Source organism: Sesamum indicum, linkage group LG2 (assembly GCF_000512975.1).
Source record: "Sesamum indicum cultivar Zhongzhi No. 13 linkage group LG2, S_indicum_v1.0, whole genome shotgun sequence".
Taxonomy (NCBI): domain Eukaryota; kingdom Viridiplantae; phylum Streptophyta; class Magnoliopsida; order Lamiales; family Pedaliaceae; genus Sesamum; species Sesamum indicum.
The window spans coordinates 15,754,006-15,773,955 of record NC_026146.1 but is presented as its reverse complement, the minus strand read 5'-3'; the positions used below and the strand labels follow the sequence as shown (position 1 = coordinate 15,773,955).

General features: G+C 32.9%; 3 protein-coding genes across 4 annotated transcripts; all 3 read left to right on the top strand.

Moving 5' to 3' along the window:
* LOC105156350 (elongator complex protein 2) lies at positions 838-7,057 on the top strand. The gene is made up of 10 exons (XM_011072455.2): positions 838-1,110; positions 1,194-1,281; positions 1,372-1,457; positions 1,985-2,138; positions 3,092-3,252; positions 3,346-4,011; positions 4,265-4,586; positions 4,989-5,206; positions 5,896-6,073; positions 6,405-7,057. The coding sequence occupies exons 1-10, from the start codon at positions 967-969 to the stop codon at positions 6,893-6,895; spliced, it is 2,508 nt and encodes an 835-aa protein (XP_011070757.1). The 5' UTR covers positions 838-966; the 3' UTR covers positions 6,896-7,057.
* On the top strand, positions 9,230-10,843 carry LOC105156349 (probable S-adenosylmethionine-dependent methyltransferase At5g37990). Of its 2 annotated transcripts, none has more exons than XM_020691972.1 (3): positions 9,230-9,411; positions 9,604-10,171; positions 10,290-10,843. In XM_020691972.1, exons 1-3 carry the CDS (start codon positions 9,365-9,367, stop codon positions 10,647-10,649), a joined length of 975 nt encoding a protein of 324 aa, XP_020547631.1. In that variant the 5' UTR covers positions 9,230-9,364; the 3' UTR covers positions 10,650-10,843. The 2 variants fall into 2 exon arrangements, with proteins under 2 accessions (XP_020547631.1, XP_011070756.1); XM_011072454.2 differs by having other exon boundaries at positions 9,233-9,411; positions 9,518-10,171.
* On the top strand, positions 13,133-15,922 carry LOC105156348 (probable S-adenosylmethionine-dependent methyltransferase At5g37990). The gene is made up of 4 exons (XM_011072453.2): positions 13,133-13,306; positions 14,272-14,374; positions 14,478-15,131; positions 15,251-15,922. Exons 1-4 carry the CDS (start codon positions 13,152-13,154, stop codon positions 15,608-15,610), a joined length of 1,272 nt encoding a protein of 423 aa, XP_011070755.2. The 5' UTR covers positions 13,133-13,151; the 3' UTR covers positions 15,611-15,922.

Sequence of the window (19,950 nt, the reverse complement as noted above, 5' to 3'; positions counted from 1 at the left end):
TTATCACTAAAAGTATTTTTGATAATTGAAAAATAAAGTAATTTGTACGACAACAATACTGATGTTTTATGGATTATATTTGTAATTATCTAAAAGAAAATGATATTCTAAAAGGACTGGTTTGTATAATGTAAATATAATTATCTCATGTTTTTAATTAGATAAAAATAATTAAAAACAAAGGAAATAGTGATGAAATTTAATATAATAAAAGAAAAGTAGTAATAAAGTTAAAAAAAGATGTAAGGAATTATAATTAAAAAGAATTATTATGCAATATCATAACACCAATTCACGACGTAAGGTGAGATTTTAAAATTATTCATTGTGGCAAGTCATTTCACGTTTATATAATAAATAATTTTGTATTTTTAAAATATATTACATAAAATTAATAATATTAATTAGACAATTAAATTAATATAAAATTTAAAAAATTAACTAAATTAATTATTTTATTAATTGAATGGTACTTTTAAAATTATAAAAATTATAAAAATTTGATGCAACGGTATAAAATATATAAATTAACATATCATATTTTAATAATTTAAATATATCAATACAAAAAAATTGATTTTACAGATATCACAAATCGTGATTTGTGAATGAAAAAATATTTTTATTTTATCATATTAGTCTAGATATATAGATAAGAAGAAGTCAGTTGAAGTGGTTGAAAACTATATAAGAGATATTTTTAATAAATTTTAAAAATTAATGTTGCAGCTAAATAATCGTCATACGTGAGCAAAATTAGAGTTTTCTTTTTATTTATATATATATATATAGTATATATATCATATGAAACCAATTGCAAGCCCGATAACAGTCCAAAATATTCAGAGGCATGCAAGCCCAATCTAAAGCCCATACAAGATTCATAGCATCTCCGCCACTTTCTCTTCCCTACTAAAACCTCCGTCCGTTGCCTGAAAACCCACCGAAAACACTTTCCCACTTCAGATGGGTTTTGATGGTGGAGGTATGGAGGTGAAAAGAGTGTTCATAGGAGCAGGTTGCAATAGAATAGTGAATAACACCTCGTGGGGTGCCTGTGATTTGCTCTCTTTTGGTGCCCAAAATGCTGTTGCCATCTTTTGCCCCGAGGTCTTGCTGAACTAATTTGTTACTGTTGAGTTTTTGTTAATATATGCTGTTTTATTTACTGTTTATATGGGTTTCTTGGATAGACTGCTCAAATTCTGACTACACTTCCGGGGCACAGCGCCTATGTGAATTGCACCCAGTGGTTGCCCAGCAACAAGTTTGCATTTAAAGGTTCAATCTTTACCTTTAGTCTGCTGGTGAAAAACTTTTCTTTTCTTGTTTATAGTTTTATATTGTGGATATGGTTTTTCTTTTCTCCAGCTAAGAATTTGGAGAGGCATTATCTGCTATCTGGAGATGCTGATGGAACTATCTTTTTGTGGGAGTATTCCCTTACTGATAAGAAGGTGTTCTCTGAAGTCTTTTGTTCTTTTCTTGCACGCTATCTGTCAATTTTATGTTAAAAACATCCTTGCAGAGTGATATGATATCATTTCTTGAAACTGTAGTTGGCTTTTTGTAATAAGAATAATCATGGAATTTCATATTGGGGCTCCAAAGTTGGTGCTGCCCGTAAATGTGGCAAAGCCAAAAATGAGGATATAAATGTAACATTAGGGTGAAGTCCACCTGACTATGATTCACAGGGTAAGGTTGCTAAGGAAGAGTAGAACAAAAAATCTCAGAATTAAGAGAGCCTGAATATTTGCTTTATGCCTTTAACTTTAATAGTTACATGACGGCACTAAAAGGCCAATAACGGGAAACTACACAAAAAATTCCATCCCTTTTGAGAATTGGATCTGTGATTTTGGACTGGGGGGAGTGTATATTACATATATGTATCTATAGCTGTATGTATGTATGTATAGCTTGGATGATAACTGGAGATGTGCTGCTACTTTCTGTGAGCTATAATGAATTTTCCTTGCAGTGGAGGGATGTGCTACAAGTACCAGAAAAGCATAAGAAAGGTGTTACATGCATTACTGCAATTATGCTGTCTCAGACAGAAGCTATATTTGCATCATCCAGTTCTGATGGTGCGGTACATGTGTGGGAAGTAATTCTTCCATCCAGCTCTGGAGGTGAGTTGCTGGAATTTTAGTAATTGCGTGATCATGCTTTTTGAATTTGCATTTATTTGTATTGATATTAGATTCAACTGCAACATTTACAATATCAATTCTCTTGCTATACATTTGATATTGTGAAAGCCATTTTCCCAATCTCTTATTTGTTTCTGAATAATTATAGATCTTCTCCATGGCTTATGCTTATACATAGAAAAATTAAAGTGCTATGCTGATAAAAATCTCGGTCAGTGAAAAATATACCGACAATAAAAAGTATTTTTGTACTATTCTTTTCTGGCTTCATGAGATCTCTGTATATGTTTTGGGGGACCCCTATAGCTTTGTGCCATTCTTAGATCCATCTCATAAATGCTTTAATTCTTCTTCTGCTACAGTACTTTGTTGTTTAGAAGGCCTTCTTGTGAATACATTTCCTCTTTCTACTGTTATATTTTATATTTTATATCTCCTTCGTTCTTCTAGAATCAGTTTTACAAAAAAAAATCCTTCAGAAGAAGGGTTTTTGCACTCATTAACCTGAGTGTTGTGCATTCTGTATGGGCATATCTGAATGTCAGCGTCTTGGATTAGACTTTTGATTCCATCCATTGCTATGAATTTCCTATCTTGGTGCTCTTAGATGCTGGATGAATGTAAACTATACTATTCATTGACCATGTAAACTTTCTTAGGCTATTTGAGATCTGTTGTTGTTTTAGTCTGTCTTCCTGATAATGATATTTGACGAACTTGGGAATACTCTGTCATTAGATTGTATTCAGTGGGATTATGCTCATAAACCTCAGCTTCTATCACAGATGACAAAATAACTATAGGATATGAAGTGATACAGATACATAAATTATCACTCTTGAACTTATGTATTTGGTATATAATAGCTGTCATTTGAATCTAAAGTGAATAACTAATTCTGATTCGCATTGATGCTCCTTTGAATGTCTTAGGTGAATGCAAATTGTCATGCTTGGACTCCATACTTGTTGGTAAAAAACCTATGGTTGCTCTTTCGCTTGTGGAATTGCCTGGAGATAACGGGCACCTAGCCCTAGCCATGGGCGGATTAGATAACAAAATTCACATTTACAGTGGTGAGAGAGCAGGAAAAGTGTGTATCATCTGGTGCATTGTCTGTTCTAGTTCTTCTGCTAGTATGCTTTTATTTTGCTAACCACATGTGTTGATGTTCATTTATGGCCAGTTTGTCCACGCCTGTGAACTGAAAGGGCACACGGATTGGATTCGCAGTCTTGATTTCTCTTTACCTTTATATGGAAGTAGTGAAACACCTAGTCTTCTTCTGGTGAGTTCATCTCAAGACAAGGGGATACGCATATGGAAGATGGCTTTACATGAGTCTATTGGTAATAACAGGAAAGAAGAAACCAGCTTGGCTTCTTACATTAAAGGCCCAATATTTTCAGCTGGCCCATCCTCTTATCAGGTATCTCTGGAGTCCCTCCTCGTTGGGCATGAGGATTGGGTGTACTCAGTGGCATGGCAGCCTCCTCAAAGCTCATCTATTGATGGCATTGAATGTTATCAACCTCAGAGCATCTTATCTGCATCCATGGATAAGACAATGATGATATGGCAACCTGAAAAGACTACTGGTATATGGATGAACATGGTTACTGTTGGGGAATTGAGTCATTGTGCTTTAGGGTTTTATGGTGGTCATTGGAGCCCAAGTGGCAACTCAATTTTAGCTCATGGGTATGGTGGATCTTTTCATCTCTGGAAAAATGTTGGCACTGATTTTGATGACTGGAAACCACAAAAAGTTCCTTCTGGACACTTTGCGTCAGTGTCAGACATTTCATGGGCCAGAGAGGGGGAGTATCTGCTGTCCGTTAGTCATGATCAAGTAAGATGCTTATTAATTCACTTATGGAACTCTATTTGTCGGGAATCCGTCCTCGTTGGGGTTGGTTAACTAAACCAGGCAGCTGTTGTGATTAATTAATTGTGACCTGGTTCTTGAAAGTTAAACTGGAAGGCAGATTCTTTATATACTTGCAGTCTGTTTCTGACTCTCTGATGTTTCAATAAAATCTAGCACACCTTATTTCTCTTCTGTCCTCTATAGAAGTATCAAATGACAAATTCTTTGGTTGCAGACATCTAGAGTATTTTCTGCATGGCATGATGAATCTTCTTTAGAAGATGGAGATGCTTGGCATGAAATTGCGCGACCTCAAGTTCATGGCCATGATATTAATTGTGTCGCAATAATAAGAGGAAAGGGGAACCACCGATTTGTAAGTGGGGCTGATGAGAAAGTTGCCAGAGTGTTTGAAGCTCCTCTCTCCTTCCTGAAGACATTGAGTCATGCTACCAGACAGAAATCTAGCTTTGCCAACGATCTTCCAGTGAATGTGCAAATTCTTGGTGCAAATATGTCTGCTCTTGGGTTATCGCAGAAGCCTATATATGTCCAAGGTGAGTTATCTTTAGAAAAGGTTGGTTACAATTTAGCCATGGGAAAAAAATTATTTCAACCAAGCAGGTATATTATGGGCAAGAAGCATTGAGGTGAATGCTTTCTCCATTCTTAACTTCCTTTAAACATAAATCTCCAATATGTTCTAGTTTGATTCTGATTGTTGCTTGATTGAATCATAATTAAGTCAAAATGCATTAATCAGTGGTAGTGTAAGACAGTTAACATGTCATTGGGATGGTAGCATCTGCTGCTAGTTTATTTTCCAGTAGATCTTTTATTGAGGTCTTTGCTTGCTGTAAAAGTACTAGGTTCCTGCGTCCTCGTGAGTGTGAGTATATTGACCCAGCTTATAAACATTAATCTTTTATTGAATATATACACATATTTCCTTCTGGCAGCATCCCCAGAGTCGAAAGAAAGAAATAATAATGAAGGCATCGACACACTTGAAACTATTCCAGAAGCAATGCCAGTTGAGTTGACAAAACCACCCATTGAGGAGCAATTGGCATGGCATACACTATGGCCTGAATCGCACAAGCTTTATGGTCATGGAAATGAACTATTTTCTGTATGTAGTGATCATGAGGGAAAGCTAGTTGCTTCTTCCTGCAAGGTACGTCGTGTCGTTTTCCTGTTCATTTTGTAATAGAGTTTACTACTGGGTATTAATGATCAATCTTTAGGAGTTTATAGTTTCCTTGTTTCATCTAAACAAGGTGAATTTTAGCAGTTTATGATTAAATTCAGCAACCATCAATCTTATAGAAGGGGCTGGTTATGCATGACAATTTCCTTCTTGGAACCAATATTTATACATTATATATGTCACACTTTTTTATTGTATTCACCTTTAACTCAAGGAGCATTGTGATATGATATGGAGTGATTTAAAACACTGTGAATCTAAGGGCAAAGAGCTTTTGTGAAAAGTATCTGCATCAATGAAGAACTGCTGATGAGACTTTAGTCAAAAAGTATCTGCATCAATGAAGAACTGCTGATGAGACTTTAGTCAAAAATATTTGGCCAATAAAACCAAACGATGCCCTTTTGACTACAAATATTTCACGTATTATGCATTCAAGGAGTTGTAGATTGTATAATTTAACTGCTCATTTGGATTGTACCTTCCAGGATTTTGTATGGCATAGTATAGGTGAACATTATCTTACTGCATCAATATTTAACCAGTTAGTATGACGAAATGGCAGCAATAACTTGAAGTATTATTTGGCATTTTCCATTTAGATGTTTGTTTTGGCACTTATGACTTGAGAGATAACAGGATTTTTAATCTTGCAGGCACAATCTGCATCTGTTGCTGAAATATGGCTATGGGAAGTTGGCTCTTGGAAGGCTGTAGGCCGCTTGCATTCTCACAGTTTAACAGTGACACAGTTGGAGTTCTCTCACGACAACAGTTTTCTTTTGTCTGTGTCTAGAGATCGTCATTTCTCTATCTTTGCAATTAAGAAGACAGGTATCATAAATTTTGCTCCAATTATCTACTTCATTACTATCTTTATCAGGGATAACTGCAGAAATATTCCTTAACGTTTCATGGTATTACGAATTAGACTAACACCACCCTAAACATGTTTAATTACATTACAAATTTCCCGGACATCCCATCCTTAATGAAGAATTTGTAATGGAAAACATAATTGCAGGGATTACAGTGTAATTTAACAAATCATAGGACTATTTTTGTGATATGCATAAACCTCAGTCTTGTCAGCGTAGCGATCCTTTGTTATAGAGACACTTCTATATAACTGAACACTAATGCTTTTGAGATATGTTTTGCATAGGAGGAGCAGATGAAATCAGTCACCAGCTTGTTATCAGGCAGGAAGCTCATAAAAGAATAATATGGACGTGCTCTTGGAACCCATTTGGCCATGAATTTGCCACTGGTTCAAGAGATAAGACCGTGAAGATCTGGGAACTGGAGGACGGGTCATCAGTTAAACTGCTCATGACTCTGCCGATGTTCAAAAGCAGCGTCACTGCCTTATCTTGGCTGGGAGTTGACAGGCAGAAGAATCACGGTCTTCTTGCAGTGGGAATGGAGAGTGGTCTCATAGAGCTGTGGAGTCTTTCCAATACCAAAACCGACAACAGCAGGATTTCAGCACCAAATGCTGCTCTTTTTGTTCGTTTAGATCCGTTTATCTGTCACATATCCGCCGTCCACCGGTTGAGGTGGAAAAACTCGACGAAGAGTGAAGAGTCTACATCCATGCAGCTTGCATCTTGCGGAGCTGATCATTGTGTGAGAATATTTCAAGTAGATGTTTGATTTTTAACTAGAATGTTGTCTCATTATTGAAAACTGAATTCGTAAAATTATGTGCTTCCGAATTCGTATCTCGGTTTTGTATACTACAGATTAGGTTTTGACAATGTACGGGTAGTGATTTATACTTGAAAGAGTGAAACAGAAACATTATCTTTTTATTTATATATGTGTTTGCGATATAAATTTATATCCTTACGGATAAATATGCATCTTTACGTATAAAATATAAATATAAATATGAATATCTATAAGCTGGAACAATAAATACAATTTCCATTCAAAATGGAAAATAAGCGGAGCCTAGGATTTCGTACATTCTTGGTAATTCAGATGGTAAGATTTCACAATCGTTCCTGAATGATTTGTAATATGAGTCTGAACAACAGAACTCAAGCTAACATCTTGTCTATGCTTAGACAGCAGTTTGGAGTAGCAAACAGGAAAAACAACAGCCTTAGTTGAAATATATACATACCGTAATTCGGAGAGATTTTGTTTTCTTTAGGGTTGTGTAGAGCCATTCTAGTTTCCCAATCACCAAACTCTTGCCTTTAATAATGGCCAGACACTTCACAAAATTTCAAAATACCAGGGAAGAGGTGTATTTCAAAAGAAAAAAATCAAGGGCTTTTAGAGGTACTTTTCGCTAGGATAGCAAAAGATTTATGAGATTCTCTTAGTTCGAAGATGAAGTGAAGATCAAAGTAAAACAATTTTTCAGTGTGATGCGCAGATTGTATGAAGGGGAAGGAATTAGGGTTTTTAAATTTAGCCTCTTTTACTTCTTCTATTTTGCCGCCTAAACAAAACAAAGACATTAACATTTTCTCACATGTAGATCACGTGACAAACCGTCTACTAGCCATTGACAAAAATAGCAACTGCCGTTAGCCTCTTGAGGGAAAACCCTCTTGTGTCCTTGAATTGAAAAAAAAGACACATATGGGACTCAATGTGCGAATTGTCGGGGGTTAATATAGTTTTTCTAATTTTTTATTAATATCAGCAAATTCAGTGAGTTTTGACTAGCGACATATTTTATTTGTTAAATAGAAACAAATATCAGGGGTGCTAAATATAATTTTTCAAATTTCAGAAAGTTTACGTATAATTACATGAAACCTCAAGAGAGGGTAGTGTAATTATCCCATATCATTATGACATTATCTTTATTACTAACAGATAATTCTTATTTCTTTCTTTATTTTAATTTAGAAAGTTTTATAATTTTATTATTTATGAGTAAAGGTATCCGATTAACTTGATGAGTATCTTTTTCTATTTAATAACTACCCAATTTATTTAAAATCAAATTTGAGTAATCCAAAATTTAGAAATTACAAAAATTATCGGACTCAATCTACCGGATAAGAATCCCACTCATTTAGAGTTGGCAAAAATCCTAAACCTGATCCGAAATTTGTTTGACATAAAGTAATTACACTACAACAAATATAATATTTATTTATAGTTAATTGTCATAATCAATAATAAAAAATTATACAAGCCAACAATTAAAAAATATGCATTTTGTATTTTTCTTTCTTTCTCAATTCTCATTCTTTCTCACACTCCTCATCTCCCAATTCAAACAACACTCACCATAAAAATATGCAAAATGATTATGGAAATTTTGAAGTTTGGTGTTGAAGAAATAATGGTTTATTGAAGAAGTTATGGACATTTTTGGGCACCGTTTGCTATGGTCTCACCGTTGAGGATCTGGTGAATCGAGTTCGAGCTCGTCAACTCAATCTTGAGTTCGTCAGATCGAGATGAATAAACAATTATGTTACCTAATGATAGCATTATTAAGTTAAATATTCAGTTTTTCTATTCATATTTTAAAAAGATAAATATGAAATATACTAATCAAAATAAATTTAATATTTTTTGTGAAAGTATAATTTTTATTGACAAACGACAAATGCAATTATTAAAAAAAAAAAAAGGTATCTTTCTAGCAAATAGGTACAAAATGATCTTTATTCAATTAATTTTGTTTTAAAAGTAATTTTTATCCTAAGAGCTAAGACTATCCAATTTAGCTTTTGTCTTAAGATAACTAACCACTTTTGATTATGATACAACTTTTAATTTTTTTTTTACATAAAATCACTTATCAAACAGCAGAAATTTTCACAAATACACACTAAATAATACATAAAAAAAAAAGAATTAGTATTCAATTATTGGTCAATCTAAATCTAAACTAAATCGAATACCTAAAATATAGTTTTCAAACAATTAGGTAGCACACCAAACTGTGCCAGTTGGTATCCTTTATTTTAATACGCGCAATATTTGTTTGATAGTACTGACTATTAAAATACAGTTTAATGCTGAAATGAAGAATCAATAGATGTGTATAAACAAATTGACAAAATGAAGATGTTCCAGCCATATTTGTGAAGCGTTGGTCGATCGGATCTCCAGGACTTGGAAGAATGCTCAGGCGCTGTGCTATGAATGGTGGAGAAGGACCTCATAGCTATGCCCGAAACTCATCCTATCAGGTACATTTATCCATTTTCATTTTCCACCTACCACACTGCTTATGAACCAATTTTGACACACAAAAACCTTCAATTTTCAAGTATGTAACATGCCTCTTAAATGCAGAAAGGATTTGTGGATGTGGCAAAACCAATAATTGAAGAAGAAATTTCCAGAAAACTAGATATCAAACACCTTTCATCCACTTTCAGGATTGCGGATTTCGGCTGCTCAACGGGCCACAATTCTTGTGCAGCGATGCAAATTATAACTGAAGCCATCAGGCGAAGGTTTGAAATAGAGGGATTAATTTCTCAACTCCCGGATTTTTACGTGTACTTTAATGATAAAGTCACGAATGATTTCAACACTCTTTTCAATTCACTGCCACGTGAAAGACTTTATGGTGCTGCTGGAGTGCCGGGTTCTTTTCATGGCCGGCTGTTGCCGAAAGCTGTGCTTAATTTTGCTTATTCCAGTTGTTCCCTTAACTGGATCTCGGAGGTGCCAAAGGCAGTGCTGGACAATACGTCTCCAGCATGGAACCGGGGGAAAATTCACTATGAGGGAGCAAGAAGAGAAGTGCGTGAAGAGTATGCCAATCAGTACTCCAAAGATATAGAGTCATTCTTGGATTCTAGAGCAGAGGAGCTGGTGCAGGGAGGGCTAATGGCCCTTCTTGTCCCTGCAGTCCCTGCTTCCTGGGATCCCAACTCGGCCTACACATCGACCAGCGAGCTTTATCTTTTCGGTTCATGCTTTATGGACATGGCGAAAACGGTACACTCCAACACCCATTACGCCAAAAAAAGTTGTCCTGCCTATTTCTCAAATTCATCATATAACAACTTGTAGGGTGAAAATCCCCCAAAGAGATGAGCTGTTACTCTTATTGCAGGGAAGATTCAGCGAGGCTAAGGTAGACTCCTTCAACATTCCGGTATATTTTCCCATCCCACAAGAATTCAAGGCCATAATAGAGAGGAACGACAAATACACAATCGAAAGAATGGAGGTCCTAGACAATCCGGGGAAGCACAACTTGACCGGCCCCAAAGACCGTGCTGCATACTTCAGAGCAACCTCTGAGGGAATGCTGATAGATCACTTTGGAAGCGAAATAATCGAAGAATTGTTTGACCGCTACACAAAGAAACTTGAAGCTTCACCGCTTTTCTCAGATCCCGACTGTGACAAGTCAATTATAATGTTTGTCCTCCTCCAGCGCAAACCAGAATCATATTGTTCTGCTTCTTGATTTACTATGATCAAAAGTAGAGAACGTAATCCCTCCTGCTCATGTGATTGGTTTAGTTTGATCAAATTTGGTTTAATTAAGAATTTTCCCATTTAATGTTGTTTGTAAAGATGAGTGATCCTTTTATAATGCTTCTGATGGTGTGAATATCCCCTGAAAATTAGTATTTGCATATATGAACTATATTTCTCCTTCCTTAACAATTATCGAAAATTTCCTTCGAAATTTACAACTTTTACATACCATCTTACTTTATGTTTACCAGCATATTGGTCAGTCTAGTACTAGGTTAATTTTCTACGATCGAGAACATTCTAATCCTACAAGGGAGGAAGGTAATCATAAAAATTTGGATAAATTATAACAATTATTTAATTTTTACAGTCGTCCAATAACTAACTCAATCAGTTGGATTTTCGTTCATTTTGTTATGGCGAACTAACCAAAATATCCTTATGATTATGAATTTTAATTTTACTTATTTTTTTAAAGTTTTATATAAAAAAATTATTGACTATGTGAACAATTTATTTTTATATATTTTTTCATCCACCTCGTTCGATTTTTTTCTAATTATTTAATTATTTTTAAAAAATAAGATGAAAGAAATTTAGTAAGGGAAAAGTTTACAATTTCAGTCTTCCATCTAAAGATTATATAATTTTATTGAACATCATGAGGTATCGGTAATTTTTCAAATAATAAAAAGGACATTCATAGTTATGTTATATTTTCTTGATTATGGTAATTAATCATGACAAAGAATCATATTTTTTGTAATCTTACTTACATAAAACAAGTAAGCCAATGAACATATTTCTGGTTATAGTTGTATATATATTTTTATAAATGATTTATTAGTTACATGTATACATAAATGTATAAGTATATCTATATGTGTATACTTGTATTTTAGTATATAAAACTTTTCTTCAAGTCTTGGACTGAGGGAGCTGCAGCACATACATGTTTCAGGGATTGAATTAAAAGTAAATGTTTTGCCTTTACCTGCCTTCCTACTTTAGTTTGTATCTATCTCTTTTTCTTCTTTCTGTGTTTGTCTGCTTAATTAAGTTATGTAGCTTGTAGTTTGGGGATTTGGGTGGCAGAGGAGTTGAGTCGACTCGTGATTTTTGTGAGCCGGCTCGATTTTGAACTCGACTCAAGCGCGATTCGAGCTCAATGATCTCTATTCATAGCTCACGACCTTTTTCTATTTTTTTTATTTTTTTATATATACTTTTATTTTTAATTTTTTTATATGTTTAATTCCATATTCAATACGTTATCAATTTTATACTCAAAATTGACCATATACTATGATTATTAATCAATATCATAAATTTTATTTTAGATAATAATAAACTATTGTACTTTTATTTGTACATTTAATCTTATACAAAAACAAGCTTAATCAACAATTTAGTAAATTTTAATATTTTTATAAAATAATTATTTAATATGACACATAAAATTAATATGACACGTAAATTTATGTCATATTTTAATATCTATTTATAATCTCTTATACTTTTTTAAAGTGACAATCCTAAGTCCTTACAATTAACTTTTAATTTTTTATATCTATTTGTGAGTTTTATATTCATATCAAAATACATAGTATACAATCTATTTTATTACTTATAAATTTATGTCGAAATTTAATGATTCACATGAATTAATTTAAAGATCATAATCCTCATCATCATAATAATAATAATGATGATGATGATGGTTGAATAATTTTAATTATTTTAATTATTATTTATTATATATATACTGAGATCAACAAGCTTAATCAATAATTTAATAAGTTTTAATACTTTTTTAAAAATAATTAATTAATATGATACACATAAATTTTATGTTATATTTTAATGTCTATTTGTAATCCCTCATACTTTTTAAAATTGATCAGTCCTAACAATTAAGTTATTAACTTTTAGTTTTTTATATCTATTTGTGACTTTTATATTTATATCAAGATATATAATATACAATATATTTTATTTTTTTGTAAGTTTATGTCAATATTTAATGATTCTCATGAATTAATTTAAAGATCATTATCATTATTATTTAATAATTTTAATTATTATTCTATTATATATTTAATGAGATTAATCACTATTTTTTACTTTTGGATTTAAAATTTTCTTCTCTTAAAGTTTTTTGGTACTTTTGGATTTAAAATTTTCTTTTCTTAAATTTTTTTGGTATATAATGAGATCAACTTCTTCTAAAAAATAATCTATGTTTATTTTTTTTATTAATATCAATAACTATACAAAATTATATGGGAATATTTTGATAATTTGATATATATATATATATATTATACTATTACTAAGTATATTACAACTAAACTTAGTTTATATTAAACATTTGATCATATGTTTAATATTTTTATATAATATTATTTTTTATAACAATATGATCAGTAAACAATTATACAAGTCAACAATTAAAAGATATACATTTTGTATTTCACTTTCTTTTTCAATGCTCATTCTTTCTCACACTTCTCATCTCCCAAGTGAAACAACACTGACCAAATTCTTTTTTCCCCCAACCCAACGATTGCAAGCCCCTCCATCTACCAGCGGCAACGACCAAGGCGCTTGTTATTGTGTAGGCCAAGCAAGAAGCTCGAACAGGTTTGCCGCCATTACCTCTCAGTTTTCTTGGTCTCACCGTTAGCTTGTGTTTGTGCTGTTGTTTATGGTGTCACCGTCGGCGTATTTTCATGGGGATTATTTCTTTCTTCTGTTTCATATCTTTATCTTTTTGCAAAATGATTATGGAAATTTTGAAGTTTGGTGTTGAAGAAGTAATGGTTTATTGAGTTTGTATCTGTTGAAATAATGGTTTATTGAAGAAGTTATGGACATTTTTGGGCTGTTGTTTATGGTCTCACCGTTCAGGATCTGGTGGATCCAGCTCGTCAACTCAAGCTCTGAGTTTGTCAGATTGAGATGAATAAACAATTATATTACCTAATGATAGCATTATTAAGTTGAACATTCAGTTTTTCTATTCATATTTTTAAAAATTAAATATGAAATATACTAATCAAGATAAATTTATTGTTTTTTATGAAAAAAATAATTTTTATCAATAAACAATAAGTGTAATTATTAAAAAAAAAATAGTATCGTTTTAGTACATATGTACAAAATGATCTTTATTCAATTAACTTTGTTTTAAAAGTAATATTTTTCCTAAAGATTACCCAATTTAGCTTTTGTCTTACCATCACTAACCACTTTTGATTATGATACAACTTTCAATTTTTTTTACAAAAAATCACTTATCAAACAACAGAAATTTTCACAAATACACCCTAAATAATACATAATAAAAAAAAAAAAAAGAAGAAGAACAATTTGGTATTCAATTATTGGTCAATCTAAATCAAAACTGAATCGAATACCTAAATTATAGTTTTGACACAATTAGGCAACACACCATACTGTGCCAGTTGGTATCCTCTATTTTAGTACGCGCAATATTTGTTTGACAGTACTGACTATTAAATTTCAGTTTAGTGCTGAAATGAAGAATCAATAAATGTGTATAAACAAATTGACCAAATGAAGATGTTCCAACCATTTTTGTGTAGGCGTTGCTCGATCCGATCTCCAGGACTTGGAAGAATGCTCACCCGCTGTGCTATGAATGGTGGAGAAGGACCTCATAGCTATGCCCGAAACTCATCCTATCAGGTACATTTATCCATTTTCATTTTCCACCTACCACACTGCTTATGAACCAATTTTGACACACAAAACCTTCAATTTCAAGTATGTAACAACCTCTTAAATGCAGAAAGGAGTTGTGGATGTGGCAAAACCTATAATTGAAGAAGAAATTTCCAGAAAACTAGATCTCAAACACCTTTCATCCACTTTCAGGATTGCGGATTTCGGCTGCTCTACGGGCCACAATTCTTGTGCAGCCATTCAAATTATAACTGAAGCCATCAGGCGAAGGTTTGAAATAGAGGGATTAATTTCTCAACTCCCGGATTTTTACGTGTACTTTAATGATAAAGTCACGAATGATTTCAACACTCTTTTTAATTCACTGCCACGTGAAAGACTTTATGGTGCTGCTGGAGTGCCGGGTTCTTTTTATGGCCGGCTGTTGCCGAAAGCTGCGCTTAATTTTGCTTATTCCAGTTGTTCCCTTAACTGGCTCTCAGAGGTACCAAAGGCAGTGCTGGACACTACGTCTCCAGCATGGAACCGGGGGAAAATTCACTATGTGGGAGCAAGAAGAGAAGTGTGCGAAGAGTATGCCAATCAGTTTGCCAAGGATATAGAGTCATTCTTGGATTTTAGAGCGGAGGAGCTGGTGCCTGGAGGGCTAATGGCCCTTCTTGTCCCTACAGTCCCTGCTTCCTGCGATCCCAACTCAGCCTACGCAATGACCACCGCGCCTTATCTTTTAGGTTCATGCTTCATGGACATGGCGAAAACGGTACAGTCCAACACCCATTACGCCAAAAAAAGTTCTCCTGCCTATTTCTCAAATTCATCATATAACAACTTGTAGGATGAAAATCACCAAAAAAAAATGAGTTGTTACTCTTATTGCAGGGAAGATTCAGCGAGGCAAAGGTAGACTCCTTCAACATTCCGGTATATTTTCCCATCCCACAAGAATTCAAGGCCATAATAGAGCGGAATGGCAAATACACAATCGAAAGAATAGAGGTACTAGACAATCCAGGGAAGCACAACTTGACCGGCCCCAAAGACCATGCTGCACACTTTAGATCAGTCTCTGAGGGAATGCTGATAGATCACTTTGGAAGCGAAATAATCGAAGAATTGTTTGACCGCTACACAAAGAAACTTGAAGCTTCGCCGCTTTTCTCAGATCCCGACTGTGACAAGTCAATTATAATGTTTGTCCTCCTCCAGCGTAAATTGGAATCATATTGTTCTGCTTCTTGATTTACTGCTTTCTTGCTTTGGTGGATGTCATCAAAGAAAAACAAGAAGAAAAACCATATGATCAAAAGTAGAGATCATGATCCATCCTGCTCATAATAAGCTTGTGTTAGAAGTTGTCTCGTTCAATCGGAAAAACTTAAATTGAGATTGGTAGGACTTAAACTAATTATATGGTAAGTCTAGTACACTTGTGGCATGATTGGTCTATAATTCTGAAAAAATGACCAATCACATGGAAAGTATGATACACTTGTTTTGTGATTAGTTTAGTTCGATCAAACTTGATTTAATTAAAAAAATTTTGTTTGTAAAGATGTGTGATCCTTTTCTAATGCTTCTAATGATGTGAATATCCCTTGAAAAATAGTATTAGCATATATGAATTACTTCTGCTTCTTTTACAATTATCGAGATTTTCTTTCCAAATTTACACCGTTTACATGCCATCTTACTCTATGTAAATCATGCATATTGGTAAGTTTGGTACGAGGTTAATTTTTTATGATCGAGAACATAGGATGTCGTTTATATCTAATCCTGCAAGGGAGGAAGGTAATGATAAAGTTCGGGTAAATTACAAAAATCTCTTATAAGATTTGGCATTATTATAAATACGTTATATTATTTGAGAAATTATCACTCTTGGACAAGTAATAATTTTGATAGGAGGTTTTATACTTATTTTTCAAGGAGAGGCAAAGGCAATTGTGGGCTTTTTAAGTGGTTAGTTCCATCAACATATGCAAGCGACCATAATAATTCTTGGTTTGTTGCATTGAATGAACGTGCAAGAGGAAAAAACTAATTAGAAATAGCATAGGAAAAATAAAATGTTGGTTAGTAATGGTTAATATTTTTCAAAATGATCTTTTAGTAGTGGTCAATATTAATTAACTAATTCTTATTTAGTTAATGTGTAATATGTAATATGAAATTTTGTTAAGATAAATGCCAAAAAAATTGAAAAGAGTGAGTGTTTGATTTAGGGTTTGAGATTAGCGGAAAATAGGGGAAAAAAAAAAGGAAGTTAGTTTTTTTTTTTTTGGTTTGAAATGTGCGTTTGAGAAGTCCGCAAGGGACCCCCTCTTCTGCCCATTGTCGTTAAAGTCAACACACCATTCAAAAATTAGGGTTTGGGGTCGAAATTGTTGTTCCGTAAAGTTTCAAATCAAGATTGGGAATGAGTCCGCTGGTGAGAGCAAAAGTACAATTTACCACCGGTAGTTTCTATAAATAAATCATAAATCATATGATGTAAAATGTACTTTTATAAATAAATCAAAGATCATGAGGTGTAATTACGCAATAAGCAAACTATCCCAATTAGGCCCATGTTCTGCTCCTTCACCATTGGCTTTACCATTGAAAGAGAGATCTTTTTTACATAAATTAGATTTGATCAAATCAAATTAATTATAGAGTAAATATAATACACTTACCATATTATTGATCATTTCTCATGAATTATACAACCATGATTTACTACCTTTACCATGTAATTGATTCGAAATTATAAACTTTGACTTAAATTAGAATTTTTCCTTACTCACATAATCAAGCCATTCATCCTAATGATTATGATTATGGGCACATACGATCATTTTTACAAAACTCGACATGTAAATGGAAATCAAAACTTACAAACTTGAACAAGCAATAACGTGCATGATCAGCAACCAAAAAGAAACATTTTTGGTTAATAATTCATAGACTGACTAGTACTACCATCTTTTTCGAATATTGGATCAATCTGGTTAAAAGTAATTAACCGAATCAGAATCAATATGTTTTGGAAAGGTGCATAATGCAATTTAGAAAGATACGTTTGTTTCTCAAAGCACAAGGGTAAAACGCGATTTACCCACAAATTGATCGCCCATCACAAGAAATCATGTTGCACGAAATAAATATGATTCACTGAACTTAGGCAATACATGTCTATCAGCCTTCCCCCCCTGCTCATACACTGCATCACTCCACTCTGGAATACTGGGGCTGTACGTGCCGGCTCACACTAATTAAATGCAGCCCCTTTTCTTTATTTTTTATTTTTTCTCTTCATAAAAATGGATTGCCGCATGCAATTTCTATCAACATATAAAAAAGAACTGTAGTCCGTGAGAAGAAAAAAACATGGAGTGGGTGAGAACGAAAAAATTAGCACTGTAACTGTAAAGTTATTAAAAATGTACAAGTTTGTGAGAGAAGAAAGATGGATAAGTAGATGAGACAGAATTATGGAATAATGGGTCATAGAAAAAAATATTGTAATTGTGAGACTATTAAAAAATATTAAAATTATTATTTGACCATTTTTTTTTAAATGGAACAAATGAATTATAGAATATAGATAACAAATTACACAATATAATAGGGAAAAATGCAATTTAGCCCCTTGTGGTATTGCTACAAATTACCCCTCTATGAAAAGAATTAGCAATTTACCCCCTTAGACTAGGGGTAAATTGCTTCATTCTAAAAAATATAGGAGATTAAATTGCTATTATTTTATTATATAATTTATTCATTTGTAATATCACAGGAGTAAATTACATTAAACCCAATGTAATACATCAAAATACTCAAAAATAATAAAATAATAAAAAAATAGAAAATTACAAAATACCTAAATTCGTAGAATTAGAATGAAATCCAATCGGAATCTGAATCGTACTATGGAAACAAAGACCTGGGTGAATTGGGCACTGAAGTGAATTCCTTTGATTTTCATTCAATTGGCCAATCAAAAGGGATAGTTACGAAATTGTTCCATTAATCTCCTTTCCTAATATGGGATGATTTTTATCTCTGACAGTGTGATAAAATGATTATTTAACATGACATCAAAGCAGACTAAACAAAATGTCTTGAACTCGAATCTCATTCATATAAAGTTTGAGATGCATGTGAAGAAACACATATTAAATGTATAGATAAACTAGTTTTTTTTAATATACATAGACTTGTTATTAGCATTATTACACATTGATAAACAAGACAAAGGGCCAAATTGGAGGTGTGTAGGCCCTGCAAATTTAGACTAACATCACCATTTTGGATACTATTTGTACCTAAAGGACATTTGTTTTATTTTCATATTAGGTGGCATGAATTTTAATCCATTAATTAATCCCACCTATGTATATACATATTTTCTTCATTTAATCACAATTCAAGGATGGTCCTCACCGTTGGTGGTTTGATGCAGTCAGGACGCATATCTAGACTAGACAATTGTTTTGTATATTTGTCAAAATATTACCCAACTTGATCATTATAGACCTATCAGCATACGGTAAGATCAAGTCCAACTTTCAGTGAATCAAGCATAATGGGTGAACCGTCAATTCACCGTTTGTATTAGCAACTAAATAATAATGGACACAATCAATAAATAATTAATTGGAGAATAAAATGAAAATGATCAGCATTTTGTCAATCTTGACTTCTGTAGTGCTGCAAGAATTTGTGCTTACTTTACCAAAAATTCTATTTATATTTTATTCTCATTCCAAAAAAATAATTTTCTCTTTTTTCTTTTATCTTTTTAATTCATTAAACTAATTGGTGGCCCTCAGTTGACGAGGATGCTTATCATCCTCAATTATTTAATTTCCAAATTAAGGAAAAATATTGTTTTTGAAACACTTTGATGATGAAAACAATAATGCAATAATAGTGTCTGTATTTAGTAATTTGGCCTTTGAGAAAATAAATAATAATATCCTTATTTAGGAGAAGAAACAAAAATGTCCCTTAGATCAAAGGAAAAGTTGTATAAATATACACAATTTTTCAAAATCGATTTGAGTTAATATTTATATTCGGAGCGAACATTATATTATTAAAACGGGAATGACGTTATAATCTTTTTTAATGTGAATTCATACAATCAGTTGGTGTATTTTCACTATGCTAGTCTCTTTTCGAGAAAATTGCAATTTTGTCATAAAATATAGGGTAGTTTGCAATATTAGTCTCATATTTTAAGAAAACGTCGCAAAATTAGTTTCACATTTTGTAAAAAAATATTGCAAAATTAGTCCCAGAGTTAGTCCCAAATATTGCAATATTAGTCCTAAAAGTTGCAATTTTTTTTACAATAAGACTAATTTTGCAACGTTTTCCTAAAAGTGGGACTAATAGCGACTATTTCAGGAAGTATATAACTAATATTGCTGACTGCTCTATATTTTGGGATGAAAATTATAATTTTCTCTTCTGTTTTAAAAATTGAAAAGTTTGAGAATAAAAATGAACCCAATGGAAGTGGTGAGTGATCCTAAATACCATGATTTTCTTGCAAGAATTAATGGCCATAGATGCAGACAGATGAGAGG

Excerpts from the sequence above, each read along its gene's own strand:
- LOC105156350 (XM_011072455.2), top strand. The coding sequence starts at position 967 with ATGGGTTTTGATGGTGGAGGTATGGAGGTGAAAAGAGTGTTCATAGGA. Across the intron at positions 1,282-1,371 it reads CAACAAGTTTGCATTTAAAG|CTAAGAATTTGGAGAGGCAT; the intron begins GTTCAATCTTTA and ends TCTTTTCTCCAG. Across the intron at positions 2,139-3,091 it reads TCTTCCATCCAGCTCTGGAG|GTGAATGCAAATTGTCATGC; the intron begins GTGAGTTGCTGG and ends TGAATGTCTTAG.
- LOC105156349 (XM_011072454.2), top strand. The coding sequence starts at position 9,343 with ATGCTCAGGCGCTGTGCTATGAATGGTGGAGAAGGACCTCATAGCTAT. Across the intron at positions 9,412-9,517 it reads CCCGAAACTCATCCTATCAG|AAAGGATTTGTGGATGTGGC; the intron begins GTACATTTATCC and ends TCTTAAATGCAG. Across the intron at positions 10,172-10,289 it reads TTATGGACATGGCGAAAACG|GGAAGATTCAGCGAGGCTAA; the intron begins GTACACTCCAAC and ends CTCTTATTGCAG.
- LOC105156348 (XM_011072453.2), top strand. The coding sequence starts at position 13,152 with ATGCTCATTCTTTCTCACACTTCTCATCTCCCAAGTGAAACAACACTG. Across the intron at positions 14,375-14,477 it reads CCCGAAACTCATCCTATCAG|AAAGGAGTTGTGGATGTGGC; the intron begins GTACATTTATCC and ends TCTTAAATGCAG. Across the intron at positions 15,132-15,250 it reads TCATGGACATGGCGAAAACG|GGAAGATTCAGCGAGGCAAA; the intron begins GTACAGTCCAAC and ends CTCTTATTGCAG.